General features: G+C 50.7%; 1 protein-coding gene across 1 annotated transcript in view; it reads right to left on the reverse strand.

Annotated features, from left to right (window-relative positions):
* The window catches only part of SLC24A3 (solute carrier family 24 member 3), a 459,120-nt gene that overhangs the window by 388,732 nt on the left and 55,298 nt on the right, over nt 1–15,090 (reverse strand). The window contains exon 2 of the mRNA XM_029222127.1: nt 5,642–5,770. Within this exon, the coding sequence (XP_029077960.1) occupies nt 5,642–5,770 (129 nt within the window). The remainder of the gene's footprint in view (nt 1–5,641; nt 5,771–15,090) is intronic.

Below are 15,090 nucleotides of genomic sequence, written 5' to 3' on the forward strand. Positions count from 1 at the left end.
CGAGAAAAGAATCTGAAAAAGAATGAATATATGTATATGTATAAGTGAATCACTTTGCTGTACACCTGAAACTAACACAATGTTGTAAATCAACCATACTCGAATAAAATTTAAAAAGAAAGAAAGAAAGAAAATACAGTGATCTCAGAGCGAAGCCCACGCCAAAGCCTATCATTTTAAATAGCTTCCTTCTTCCCAAGTTTCTTTGAAAGAGGCACTCTGAGGAAAAGATCATTTCCTTAAAATATCAAAGAACTAAAACCCAAAAGATGATAGTTTTTTTTCTGAAAACAGACTGAAAAGTGTAGAAAGAAAATTCTGCAAAGTGTACCAATAAATATTCCCAAGAATCCATCTCTGCTACAGTTGTGTACCACCCTCAATATTACATTTAGCTAACTTAATTTTCCATGGATCGAATTTATTCAAAGTTGAGTTTCTCATAATAGGTCATCTGAGTAAACAGTTTCAAATGTTATTTGCCAAAAGACAATGTTTCCAGGCTTGAGATGAAATCGCAGTGTCAGGCTAAGAAAACAACCTTAAAAATTCACAGAGGGCTGGAACGATGGCAGAAAAATTAGAGCCTGGAACTCAGTCTTTTTCATACGGATCTAGAGGAAAAACTTACAAATTTTCACCAAAACCATATCTTGGAGGAGGCAAGGGAAGAATGCCATTTAAAAAAAAAAATCCAAAAAAACCCAACATGTCTTTTTTTTTTTTTAAACATCTTTATTGGAGTATAATTGCTTTACAATGGTGTGTTAGCTTATGCTTTATAAACAAAGTGAATCAGTGATACATATACATATGTCCCCATATCTCCTCCCTCTTGCATCTCCCTCCCACCCTCCCTATGCCACCCCTCTAGTGGTCACAAAGTACCGAGCTGATCTCCCTGTGCTATGTGGCTGCTTCCCACTAGCTATCTATTTTACATTTGGTAGTGTATACATGTCCACGCCACTCTCTCACTTTGTCCCAGCTTACCCTTCCCACTCCCCGTGTCCTCAAGTCCATTCTCTACATCTGTGTCTTTATTCCTGTCCTGCCCCTAGGTTCTTCAGAACCATTTATTTATTTATTTTTATTCCATATATATGTGTTAGCGTACGGTATTTGTTCTCTTTCTGACTTACTTCACTGTGTATGACAGACTCTAGGTCCATCCACCTCACTACAAATTTCGTTTCTTTTTATGGTTGAGTAATGGAACCCTCTTGCACTGTCGGTGGGAATGTAAATTGATACAGCCACTATGGAGAACAGTATGGAGGTTCCTTAAAAAACTAAAAATAGAACTACCATACCACCCAGCAATCCCACTACTGGGCATATACCCTGAGAAAACCATAATTCAAAAAGAGTCATGTACCACAACGTTCATCGCAGCTCTATTTACAAGTCAGGACATGGAAGCAACCTAAGTGTCCATCAACAGATGAATGGATAGAGAAGCTGTGGCACATATATACAACGGAATATCATTCAGCCAACATGTCTTTAAAGTGGCAGCTGTCATATGAAGAGTGAGCCATCTCAAGGTTGCCACACCCACCAAAGACAGAACTGCCCTGCAGGGCTCCTGGTTATCAAAGAGAGGGAGAGGGAGATGGGGAGGGAGAAGGAGAAGAGCGGGGAGAAGGAGACTGAGGGGAGGGGGGGGGGGGAGGGAGATGGACAGCGAGAGGAAAATGGATGGGGGAGAAGGATAAAACGAGGCTGACAGTAGGACATGGGATTCTGGGAACGCAAAGAAGTAATTTACCAAGGGAAGTGGAGCTGGGCATCTCAGGGGTGGAAGATTTTGTGAATTCCTATTCTTGAAATTGCCTGAAACGATTGCAGTTGTGCAACGGAAGGGACAGATGGGATAAAGCAGTCCCAGGTCTGTTTCCCAGGTGAGGAAATGAACGTCTGCGAAGCCAGCCAGCCCCATCCCCCAACCGTTCTCAGGACCAGAACACAGGCCACCCCATCACCAGCCTCCGAATCAAGCTCACTCACACCCACGGCATCTCCAGCCAGGGGTTCCGAGAACACAGCCTGAGAAGCCCTGTGACGTCAGAACAGCACTAGGCACGCTTTACAACCAGAGCCAAAGTAATTCCCATCTGTGACCCTGACACTGTTGCCCCCACGGCCAGCCTGGCCCCCAAACGCTCGGGTCCCCATGTAAACGCTCAGCCTTCGGCACAGACAGAGCCCTGACACCATCCCCGTGAGCGCGCCCCACTCGGCGACACCGTCACCAACAGGAAAGAGGCTGTCCCGATGGTTCGCCTCCCAGCCCCACACCGGAGCCTCTGGGAGCAGAACCCCACACCATCCCAGCACGGGAAACACCCACCATGGACAGGGCACTCCGGCCTCTTCAGGGCAGCTGGGCAACGTTTTGTGGCCGGGCCTTGGCTCCCACCAGCTTGGTCCCCTCATCCTCCAGTGGCTTAGGGGTAGAGAAGATGAAGCCCGTTCCGTTTCAACTCAAAATCAGGATCTCCTGAGTGCACTCAACTTTCTTCATAAAAGATCTGTTCAGTCAAGGGTAAGAGGCAGACTTCTGACAGCTTTCTGGAAAGAGCACCGAGGCAACTGGGTGCCAATGTTTTGATGACGTTCTTTTCTGTTTTTTTCTTTTTTTTTGGCCTCATCGCGAGGCACGTGGGATCTTAGCTCCCCCAACCAGGAATCGAACCCACACCCTCTGCACTGGAAGGCGGAGTCTTAACCACTGGACCACCGGGGAAGTCCCGATGACCTGATGACGTTCTTATAGACACAGAGGGCTCCTCAGAGGCACTGAGCTCAACAACACGGGGAGATCTTCTGTTACAAGATGGTGCTTGAGCCGCTCCACCCAGTGGGCCACTGCTCGGGCCTGGGCCGCCTGAGGACTGACACAGACAGGCCACATCTGCCCATCCCCGAGAGGAGGGGCTGGAGGATGTATTTAGTTCCTTGATACTCGTGTGATGGAGGGACAGGTGCCCCCAGCAGACAGTGGGAAATTTGGGAGTGAGGTCCCACTGTGGACCCTCCAGCCGCAGCACCAAGCTGGGTACACACACCTGATGACGTCACTCCCAACCCTCACAGCAGCTGTGAAAGGTCGGAATGATCATCTCCATCTCACAGAGAAACACACAAAGGCTCAGAGAGTCCGACTATCTTGCCCTCAGCTTCTCAGCCAAGATTCAAACCCAGGTGAGTGCGACCCCAAGACCCAGGTAAGAGACGGGCTCTCGGATTTACATATCCACTGTATGTCCTCAAGATGTCTGCAACTGAGCTGGAAAGACAGGAGATACGTTCAAAGACAAATGGACATTCTAGACCAGCCTGTCCAATGGACCTTTCTGAGATGGCGGAAATGTGCTATGCTCTGTGCTGTCCAGGAACCACACACAGCCACCGGCTAGCTTGATGTGTGGCTAGGGCAACGGAGAATCTGCATTTTTAATTGTATTTCATTTAAATTAATTTGAACTTAAGGGGCCGCTGAATGTCCATATCGGACAGTGTAGTTAGAGATATTTTCTACCAAAAACATTCAGAAAACAGAACGGTCATAGCAGGCTTCATGCAGGACAGAGGCTCCAGGTAGGCCCTTGATGTGCTAGGATTTGAACAGGACCCTTGTTTCAGGCATGATCATCTTCCCTGTAGAATCTGGTTTGGAGTCAAGGACCCCAGAAATCAAGCCCAGTGCCCGTGGTCGTGGTCCACAGATGAGGAAAGCAAGGACGCTCCTCCCGCGTCCTTGTTCTTCTTGGAACTGCCTTACGCGGCAGCACGAGGAACTCTCGTTCGCCCCCCGCCACTGTCCTCCTGGAGGCTTTCCTCTCCTCCTTGCCCTGTGCCCTCCCTGCCAACACCAGCAGGTGCTGGGCTCGAGCTCTCTTTAGAAACCTGGACATCTTCTGTTCTACTTGTGGGCTGAGTCATTCCTCTCCTGCGATGGCTTTCATGTGCTTTATTCTCTTACACCTGTCACTCTGAGAATGGCATGTCTTGAAACAGTAAACAGCACCACTCACAGACAGACAGCTCCACCACCCCAACACACAATCCCAACTACAGGAAACAGAAGCCCTCCATCACCACTGGCCCTGCGCAGTGCCGGACCCCAATCCCGAGAGCGGGGCACTGTATCTGTCTGACTCCATTCTTTCCCATACGAAGGTACACCCAAGGCAACGGCTGGGCCCCCTAGTACTGAATCTCCCGTCTCTGACATCCCAGTCACCGCCTGTCTACTAGTTGCAGAGATGTTGACAACTCTTCGGCTGTAAGACCAGATCAGCAAACAGGGTTCCCGGCACAGCAATGACCTGCCCTTCAGGCCAGGCCCCTGCATGCCCAGCTCTCAGAAGACAGGTGGCTCTGTCTACACAGTGGGACACTTGAAACCTCTGTCCCCAGTTTTCTAGCTCACGCAGCTGCCACATGCTTCACTCTTCCTTCCAAGCATGAATAACAGCCACAGGAACCCTTACGTTCTCTAGCTTAAGGGATAGAGATCATGTAGGGTTGTAGGTTGTTTTTTGGCCAGGAGGGGGTCATCTATTTTTAGTTCTTCCAGCTGTGGGAAAGGGAGCCTCTATCTACCTCCCCAAAAAGCGCAGACACACGATCTCCCCTTCTGTACCCCGAGGACTAAGGCTCTTTGGGCTGCAGTGAAGATGGTGCACGTCCTCCTAAGATGACACTCAAAACGAGGCCGGCCTTTGCGTGTGGGATCACTGTGTGGTCGAGCTCACCACACACTTGAGACCCAAGACCCCACCAGGCAGGGAAGGAAGACCCCCCCAATATCTGAGAACTCCATGTCAGGGTTGACAAAGCGGCCACAGGCCTGGTACATCCCACAGCTCGCGAGCTAAGAATGGTTTTTAAATTTTTAAAGGATTATAAAAATCTTTTAAAATATACTATAGACGCAGTAATGAGTCTGCAGAGCCTAAAATATTGCTGTCTGACCCTTCCTGGGACAAGGTTGCTGACCCCTGGTCTAAATGAGCAGGACCTCAGCCGTCCAGAGGGTACCTGCCGTTTCCTGAGCTGAGTCCTCAACATTCCAAGTCCTCTTCATCCCCCTATGTTAGTTTTCCCTTTAAGTTCAGAAACAGATATAAAATGTTCTGAGGAAAGGCACGATAGCTATCAAACATAATAGCTGATAAACAAACGTTCACTTCTTCCAAGGAGTTCAACATCACAGGTGAGGATCTGGTTCAACACCTGTGCCTTTACTGTGACAGAAACAAGGCTCCAATTAACAACCAGCCAGAGACGATTCCAGGCATCAAAGCGAAGACGCCACAGAGTGTCCTCACCCATCCTGCTGCTGACTCAGGGATCCTTTGGGTAGCCCCAGCATCCACATTTGATAACGGTATTTTGACTCACCTTCTCCCCCACTGTCCGAGGGAAAGAAAACAGAGGCAGAAACACACCTGAATTGTCCCCTGGGATCTTGCCTTTGAGTTTCTTAGACACCTGCCCCTAAATATCCTCAGAGTCTCTCTGGATTAGAACTCAAAGGAAAAACACAGCATCCAGCTCTTCCTGGGCTTCCACCAGAGAGAACGGCAGCCCGGCCCGCAGCGCGAAGCCCCCAGCGCAGCCACCGTCTTACCTGGTTCAGTGCAGTTCTTGCTGCTCCGCGGCCCTGCATCTTCTGAAGTCAGCGAGTCATTCACCTGCATTAACTTCCTGCCCACGGTCCACTGTCTGTCTTGCCCGATGAGGTCCATGAAGTCAAGGTCTGGGGAGAAAGAGATCACAGCCACGCATCACTAACAGCTGGGTGTCACCTGTCCCCAGGCTGGGTGCCCAGCGCCTTCAGCCATCGGCACTCAGTCCGGCCAACACCCCTTAGACCTCTCACCACCGTCGCTCACCATCCTGCCCCCACCTCCCAAGGGCTTCCTCGGCTCCTGGATCCTACTGGCTCCCACAGCGGCAGCCCTCAGCCAACGGCTGGGAGGGGGCGGTGTATAAACACCTCACGCTCCAGTGGGATGACTCTGAAGTGTGTGTTCTACCCTGGAATCCAGTTTTCTCCACTGGGATGACTCTCCAGGTGTCTACAAGGTGACTCTCCTGATAAAACACACTTTATTGGCCGCTGTCCTTTCCTGTCTTAATTCCCTGCGCCCAATAACATGCTGAGAAATGTTGAACAACCAACTCTCCAGGGGAAAAAGTCCTGGTCTTGTATCCACTGGACAACTTCCATGGTGTAAATATTCCCATCATGGCCAATTTCGAGCTACCAACGTGATCTCACTGAACGTGGACTTGGGGAAAAAAGGGCACGGCTGGGTCCGCTAAGTCAGGGTGACTGGCACCTACCCACCAGCAGCTACTCTTTGACCAGCACTTCCCTGAACCGCCTCCCAAATACACCACCTGCCACTGAACACCTGCTCAGGATCTGCTTCTCGGGGTCACCCAGGCTAAGACACCACAACAACACGCCCAGAGCCTGGGCCAGTGAATCCCACATAAGAAGATTTCAGTAAACACGAGATGAGAGCGTGAACAAGGGGAAAGTCGATCACTGAATGCATGACTAGGGCTGAGGTCTCCGGCTGAGATGCCCATGGGGATGGAAGTGTCAGGAGAAAGAACAGAGACGGAAGGGCCCGTCGGGGGAGAATATGGTGGCTTCTGCTGAGGACGTGTTGGATCTGAAGTGTCTGGACCACCCACAGGGCAGCGTGCTGCCCGGGTAATGTGGGTGCAGACACCGCAGGGTGGACAGCTAAGCTACACAGAACAGCAGGAGAATCATGAGTAAACAGGGAAGAGTGTGGCATGTGTATGGATGCAGTTTCCTAAAGAGAAGGGAATGGAAGACGAAACCATGGGAAACCCAGCACTCCTTCAGAGCGGGTAGAGTCAAAGCACTCAGCAAAAGATCAAGAAAGGAAGGAAAAGAACAAGGGAAGTGGTGTCACAGAAGGTAAGCAGAAAGAGAATTTCAAAAAGGAAAACGTGGCCGATGGCCTTGACTGCCATGGACCAATCACGTAAGACAAATGCAAAGACGCAACAGAGCGGGACCTCAGAGGGTCACTGGGATGTGGAAACAGCAAGCACAGATGGCTCTTTCTAGTGGCTTGGAACTCAAGAAAGATGTGACATGAGGCTTTGGCTACCTCTCGAGTGTCCAGAGTTGCTGTGGTCAGAAAATGGATCTAAGAACAAGACAAGGCTCCAATTCATGGGCCCAGAGGCCTTCACAAAAGGCGAGAGGGTGCGCCCCACCGAGCCACACCAGCACAGAGTTCTGAATTGGTCAATGAAGAGCTGAAGGTCATCATACCCTTTCCTCAATTTCCATGGGGATTTTAGTTTCCTAAATGATGTCACTTTCATTATATAACTGGAACCTCATGACAATGCTCAGGAAAGAAAGAGGGAGCCTGGACACTGTCTCTCTGTCCACTGCTGTCTCTCTGACACCTAATCACTGCTGGCTCAGAGGAGGTACTCAGTAAGTATGTGTCAGAGTAACCATTCCCACTTTGTGGATGGATAAAGTAAAACTCATGGAAGTTTCTGGAAATCACAGTGCTTGTAGGCATCTCACCTAAAGCCAACAGGACACACAGTAACATCCATAGCTCACACACTGAGGTCTTCCTCAGTCAAATGGAACCTGCTCCACATGTAAAATTATCAAGTAGCTAATTACAACTTTTATACATTAGCTAGGACAGCCCCTAGGTTTATTCTCAAAAAAATGTAGAAAGTGGGGCCCAACTAGAATAAGCAATAACTTAAGACTCTGAAATACAGAAACCTACATGATGGCCAGATATAGCCATAACTGTGAGGACAATCCCAAAGATATTTCAAGGTCAAAGCAAGGCATCTGTGTAGTCCTGTTCACCTGAATGGTTAATTCTTAGGATTAAGAACAGTGACAAGCAGAGGAAAAAAACTGCAAAAAACTCATAAACAAGGAATGAGGTCAGTTGCCTTAAAATTCAACAGGCAGACCTAAAATGTGAATATTACACCATATCGTTTGTCTCAGGTTGGGTTTCCGCAGAAGCAGCCCCTGAGGACAAGGATTTGAGCACAGGTTGTTTACGTGGGGGGTGATCTCGGGAAGCACCCGTGGTGGGACAGCGCCAGGGAGCCAGCCAATGGAGGTGTGTTTCAAGTCCATTGCTAAAATGGGTGAACTAGCACTTGACCCCTCTGGAAATCTCTGGGGGCCAGTGTAGACGTGCAACTCAGACACCCAAGGGGTGAGGGAGCTGGGGTATTTATCCACCTGCTCTTGGTCTGCCATGGGTTGAATGTAGGCTGTTCCCAGGGGACATTAATTCCCTGGCACTTCCAACCAAAGTGGGCTCTGGTACCCAGCAAAAGGCCTTAGATAATGAGACGCAGGTGCTGAAAGTTGGACGGTGCCCATGTGCACTGAAGACATGAGGACAAAGTGATGCGGGCAGGATGCCGATGGCATCTTCCAGCCTACACGAGACCAACAGATTGGCCGTTCTGCTCTTCTTGTAATCTGGGTTAAAGAAAAGTGCTCTGTGGTGCTGCAGTCCTAACATTCAGGAAGATCCCAATGTGCGTTGTTTGTATAGTGGTGAGCATAGCTGCCTTCCAGGAAGATTCCAAAAATCTGCAAAGAAGCAAAAGCATCCCTTCCAGTGACTTGCAAAGTTCCTGCTTAGGCCAAATTTCCATGGTTCTGTAATTCTGAGAGAAAAGCTGATACCAATTAAGAGATATAAAAATAAAGCCAGCTATTGTAGCAGAAAATTAGAGGATTTTTTTTACACGATGATTCAACAGCTTCAGGAATCAGAGACTATTAACGCAGCGCCTCTGGATTCCAAAACCTACAAACGTTTATCTCAAAAAAATATATATGACCACTGACCACTGATATACAGATGTGGAGACCAGAATCTGAGAAAACGAGAATGATGAAAGCAAAGCACTGCGTTCACTTACTTCCCACTGAGAACCATGTGACGATATTACACCCCATTCCCTTTGTCCTCACAAAACTGCTGGTGAGGGACTTCCCTGGTGGCGCAGTGGTTAAGAATCCACCTGCCAATGCAGGGGACACAGGTTCGAGCCCTGGTCCAGGAAGATCCCACATGCTGTGGAGCAACCAAGCCCATGAGCCACAACTACTGAGCCTGTGCTCTAAAGACCGTGAGCCACAACTACTGAGCCTGCATGCCACAACTACTGAGACCCATGCGCCTAAAGCCGGTGCTCCGCACAGAAGCCACCGCAATGAGAAGCCCGAGCACTGCAACGAAGAGTAGCCCCCACTCGTCGCAACTAGAGAAAGCCCACACGCAGCAACGAAGACCCAACGCAGACAAAAAAAAAAAAAAAAAGTCAAAAGAAAAAAACAAAACTTCTGGTAAGGTAGGAAAGGGCAGTTGGTTCTCGGGTCAACTTACCTTTGGAGTAAATAAGTCAGAGTAGAAGTGATCTGCCTAAACTCGGAACCCACCCATGGCCACAGCCACTGCCAGTTAATAATCATCATGACAGCCATTTATTGAGTGTCATGACAGCCATTTATTGAGTGTCTATTACGTGCGAAGAACTTGCCACTCTTTGCCATGTTTCATCTTAACATCTTATTCTGAACTATTAACTCCACTTGCAAATAAGGAAACCGAAGCACAAAAGAGGTTAAAGACTTGCCCAAGGTCACACAGCAAGCAAAGAGGAGCAGAATGGGGATCTGACCAGGTCTAGTGACCCCAAAACCCACATTCTTGGTAGATCCCTGCAGAGGATGAAATCCATCTGGCCATATTACTCAGCTATAGCAAGACAGATCCACTATGCAGCCTGCACCTTATACGAGGTGAGGGGTGGAGACAGTCTCACTGGACCTACTTCCCCCAGAAACTATTAGGAACAGTGGCAAGTCAGGAGCATCACCCCGTGAAAGCATCACACACACAAAAGAAAACGGTCCTGAAACCCCACTGGATGCAGGACGCTCAGCTGAGCGTGGATTTCTCAGAGACTCAGCTGGCCCCTTGGTCACAACATGGAGGCTTACAGTCTTGGATTTAGGGAGGAGTGGGTGGGCAGTGGGGAAGGCAGAGGGGATTGGGGGAGGCGCCCGCTGCTCTCCCCTCATCACCCCCGGCTTCCCTGGACTTCTTGGCTCGGCAGGGGATGCTCCTCGAAGCTACACTTGAGCAATGTCAACAAAAGCCCTTGGCCCCCATCCACCGCGTGCCTGGCTCCGCCTGCCAGGCCCTGGAAGTGGCGAGCTGGCCTAATTAGTCAGGGAGCGGGTGGGGGCGGCGAAGAGGGAGGCAGCGGGCTCACATGTCACATGTCACCAGCTCCGAGCAGGGCGGCAGGGGTGGGCCGTGGAGATAGAGCGGCGGCCTGCTGGAGGGGAAGAGGTTCTCAACTTGAGACTCAAGCACACGCACTAAGGAAGGAGAGAGTGTGAGGCTGGGAGCCAAGTTTCCATTACAGAGCTGTGCCCTCGTCCTCTCCTGCTCTCTCCCTCCCTCTCTCTCTCTCTCTCTGTCTCCCTGTCCCCTTCCGCCTCTCCATGATCAGGGCTTGGAAAGCCCAAGGCTTTCTGACCCCAAGAATGGATTTCCTTCAGTGCCCCCTGTCCCAGCTTCACCCTAAGACTAACATGCTTTCTCCCATGTGCACCCTCGTCCCACATAGGGTCCCAGGCCCAGCGGAGAGGTGGAGCTGCCACCCTCTGAGGAGGGAAGGACCCCGTTCAGATGAGGGTCTGCAGACAGGCAGGTTTGCTGCAGCAGCATCAGAATTGTGCCCCTGCCCGTGTGCCCGCAGCCGTCCTGCACCTTCTCACTCCGCGCTACCCCCGGAGTTTCATCCATTTCACTGATGGGGTAAAGCAGCGAGCTGGGACTCAAGCCCAGATCTGACTGCAAAGCCCATCTGTGCGTGTCCCACCTCGTCCCAGAGCTCAGGAGCCCAGGGGAAGTGGCCTCCTGGGGTCAGCAGGCCCCCTTGAAGGGTCGTGTTAGCTCTCCCCTCCCCCAGATCTGGAACACAGCATTTCTTCTTGAAAACTGGGATGGAGAGAACCACCCAGAGGATCAGGGCAGCAGGTGAGGAAACTGAGTCTTGCAGAGCCTAATGCAACCCTGAGGACAGAAGGTCCAGAAAACTCAGTGAACAGAACAAGTGACAGAGCCCATGGCGGCAGGACCGGCTGCAACCCTCAGGCCGGCGCAGGCTCAGAGTGCTCAGCAGGGCTAGAAGTACCCCACCCTGCAGTTTACACAGCTGTCCCCACTCCGGGCGCCCCGGGTCTTCACCCCGGGGTCAGAGGGCAGGTTTGCATCAGCCTGCAGCCCTGAGACCGCCTTCTGCAGACTCTCCAGCCAACGAGTGGGGCGCAGCTGCCCCTCCAGCGTCCTCTCCCTACGGCCACCATCCTGACCCCCCACCCGCCGAGATTCTCACCCTCTGTGGGTGAACGGAGGAGGAGGGCAGGGCTGGCCCTTGCCTGTGGATCTTCACACTGATTCTCCAGCTGGAGGAAAAGTGTGGCTCTGAGTGGTTGTGTCCTTGGAAAGGAGCACAGACTGTGGAGAGGCTGCGAGCTCTCCAAACCCGCCAGGAGAGGAAGAAGCCGGAGGCTGAACCTCCTGGGCACTGGGTCCCTCCACAGCCTCAAGCTTCCAGAAAGACAGAGAAGGGCAGATCCAGAGAACTCGAAGCTGCGGGGAGGCCACAGACTCCAGGTAAACCTGTCCTCTCTCTGCATCTTCACGCCCCGCCCAGCGGGTCCCCCATCTCCTGCCCTCCGGCTGCGCCATGGCAATCACAAGCCGCAGCTCTCAGGCTGCACTTAAACCGCATCCCAGTGTCAAGGCGCCGCACCTCCACTCAAGAGGAAAACCCTCTGAAGGCTGAGGTTTCTCGGTCCCTCTAATGGGAAGAGGGAACAGTAACCCCTGGCCACCTGCACACAGATATGGGCCCTTCCACCCATGTCCGCCCTCTGCAGGGCTCCTGCACAGAGCGCAAGGTCAGCAGCAGCAAAAGCATCTCCTGGGGGCTGGTGAGAAATGCAGCGCCCAGCCGCGGAGCAGGACTCTGCACAGAGCACAGTGGAGTCTGAGCTGCTGCTCCCAGGCCCCAGGAAATAGCTTCAAGTGTTATTTGCCAAAAGACGATGTTTCTAAGCACAAGAGGCAGAGAGAGGCTGCAGGGCGTAGGCAGAAGGTCCCTACCCAGCACTGCTGGGGTCCCGATGGCGAACGGGAGCAGGCTGCTGGGGCTCTGGGTCACGCTGTGGACCAAGTGCTGTCCAGTCGTGTCCCGCATCCGAGGGGGCCGGTCCCATGACCCGTCCCCCGACGGGAGGGAACGGACAGCCCAAGAAGTCCTGACTGCTGCTGTGCCTCCCCTTCCCTCCTGACACCAACCCTCACAGCCCAGGCCACACACCCTCCCCAGGACACAGAGGCCGGCGGAGCCCATGACAGAGTAGCCTTGGGAACAAGGGCAGCCCAAAGCACCCAGCCCAAAGGCGAGAGTCCGAACTGGCCCCGGATGCAGGTTCTGCCATGGCTGTCGGGCAAAACAAGGCAGGTCTGGTTGTGAGACTTGGAGGCCAAGGTAGGGGAGCCCAGAGAGACCCCGGCTGCTCCCAGGGAGAACCCCTTCCTCCACTCAGCCTTCCTGACCTTCCAGGATGTCCCCTCAGCACAAGGCCCCAGAGCTACTTCTCCTTCAGAGCTTGCATCACAGATGGACGCATCACTGACTGTCTCCGCTGCTCCCCCCACCCTGCGACCCCGACCTGTCCCAGGCTCCAGGAGACTCAGGCTGTCTGGGCTTTTCTCCTCCCTGTGCCCCTCCCCCCGACCCCTGCCTGAAACCCGGTGGGTGTCCAACAGCCACAATGTCACAGCGCTTGCCTCAAGGTGGGGCTGGGGAGTCATTGCCCAACTCCCAGGAAAGACCCCTACGTCTTCTCTCAGGGGTCATGCCCCTTGATTTGAGGCTAAGTTTAAATGACAGGCCTGGGAATTTTAGTGGCAAACCTAAAACAGAACCCAAGTGCTCGGGGTTCCCGGACAAAACTGTTTGCATTATATAGTCTTGCTATTCAAAGTGTGGCCCCTGGACCAGCCACATCAGCCTCCCCTGGGAGCTTGTTAGAAATGTGGCATCACACCCCCCGCGTGAGACTCTGCATTTAAACAGATGACTTGTGTGCACAGTAGGGTCCAGGCAGCTCTGCAGCCCACTGCTGGGCTGGGTGTTTCTTTCCCCATTTGTTCAGACATCAGTCGCTGAGCACCTTCAAGTTCCCAGGACAGCGCTCTGCTTGATCTCTCCACCTCTAAGTTCCGTCCTCAGGGAGCGGGAAGGCCCCTTGCTGAGCACAAGCCCCTGCAGGGGGCGTGCTCCAGCATCCACGGAGCTGGCTGGCCGCCCTGAGACGCTTCCTCCTGCATCTGCCTCGAAAAGCGAGAGAAGACCAGGTCCCAGCAGCCAGGTTTCAGAGCTTCCTCTTTTCCAAACAGCTCCATCTTTCTTCACTGCTCTACTAACTAAAGCAAATGGGTGTGTTCCAAGGACCCTGGGGACTGGGCTTCTGGTCTCAGGACTTCGCCATCTTGGGCATCTGGTGACTTGGGATTCTAGGGCCAGATCTGTCCCTAGCTGTGGGCTGTTGGGAAGTTGAATCACTTTAACTCAGTGGCTGCATCTGAAAACTGAAGGGCTTGAATAGTCTGACCACTAAAGTCCTTGAGCTTGGATTTTTTTAAAAATCTCGGGGAGAGTTGTGTACCCCAGGAGACTGGGCTATATGACTTACTGAAGAGTGGGAAGAAAATATGAGAACCCCCCCCCCGTCTGTATCACGTGCCAATCTTATTACATATTTAATATTTATAATGCAAGCTGACAGTAGCACCAGCACTGAGCCCATGTGCCAGCATGTCCCATAACTAATGTAATAGAAGGGCACTGTCACCCAGTGTAGGCGAGGGGCGTGAAGGCAGAGCGCAGAGTGGATGTGGGGCCCTCCGGGCTCACTTGCTCTCAGAGTGTCCGGCATAGGGCCCTTTACGTGTACTCAGTGAAGCAGATTTGCAGATATTATTTGAGACAGTAAAATCTTTACAACACTATTTTGAAATGAGATGGGGGCATGATCATGCAATCTTTTTCTACCATACGGATGTTCACCGACTATCTTTTGGCAAAGGATTCTTTTAAGCTGTTTGAACTTAAAGTTTTCAGTTCAAAAAAATTCTTTGAACTTAAAGATGAATTACGTATTTCTCTCTTACAATAAGACAACTGCTACAAATATGCCCACCTTTTCTGAGAAGACATTGTGGCCACCAGCTATGGATGCACCTAGCAGGTATATTCAGAACACACACACACACCCTTCAAGGTGACATTTTAACAACCAGGTGAAAAGGCACCTACTTTCCTATAGAAATTTGTTTTATGGAGAGAACATTTTGAAAACAAATATCAAGAAATTGTGTTACCCTCCAAAATTGACAGAAATCAGCGTCTAAAGCAATCATATTTTCCACCTTAAAACGTGGAAGCAGAATTACGTCACCTGATGAAAAACATTCCACACACAAAGAGTTTCAATGAGTTCTGAATCCATTTGTTAAAAATATGTAAATTGAACACCTTCTGAAAAGTAGCATGATTAATTGACTGAAACCAGGAAAAATGCGAAGACGTGAACAAAAGTTTTTGCATAATTGGTGGGTGAAACTGAAAAATTAATGTCTTGATTTAGTAGGTACGGTCTATGATGCTTTTCTTCCATTCGGATCTATGTATCTTGGTGAATTATCTATTTCAGTTAGGACAGCCATTAAATGTCAATATTGAACTGAACCTTAAATGAAAATAAACAGACTTCCAACTGGCTGTTCCTCAAAATATGGAACTAATATTTTCAAAAATGATTTAAATATATTCAATCATGTTGCCCTCAATAAAACAGTACCAAAGACTGTAACAACATTAATAATTATAATACTCCAGTAAAATTGAAATGTTTTGCTCTATTAATAAAAT

Source organism: Monodon monoceros, unplaced genomic scaffold (assembly GCF_005190385.1).
Source record: "Monodon monoceros isolate NGI ecotype Baffin Bay Population unplaced genomic scaffold, NGI_Narwhal_1 Super_Scaffold_13, whole genome shotgun sequence".
Lineage (NCBI taxonomy): Eukaryota > Metazoa > Chordata > Mammalia > Artiodactyla > Monodontidae > Monodon > Monodon monoceros.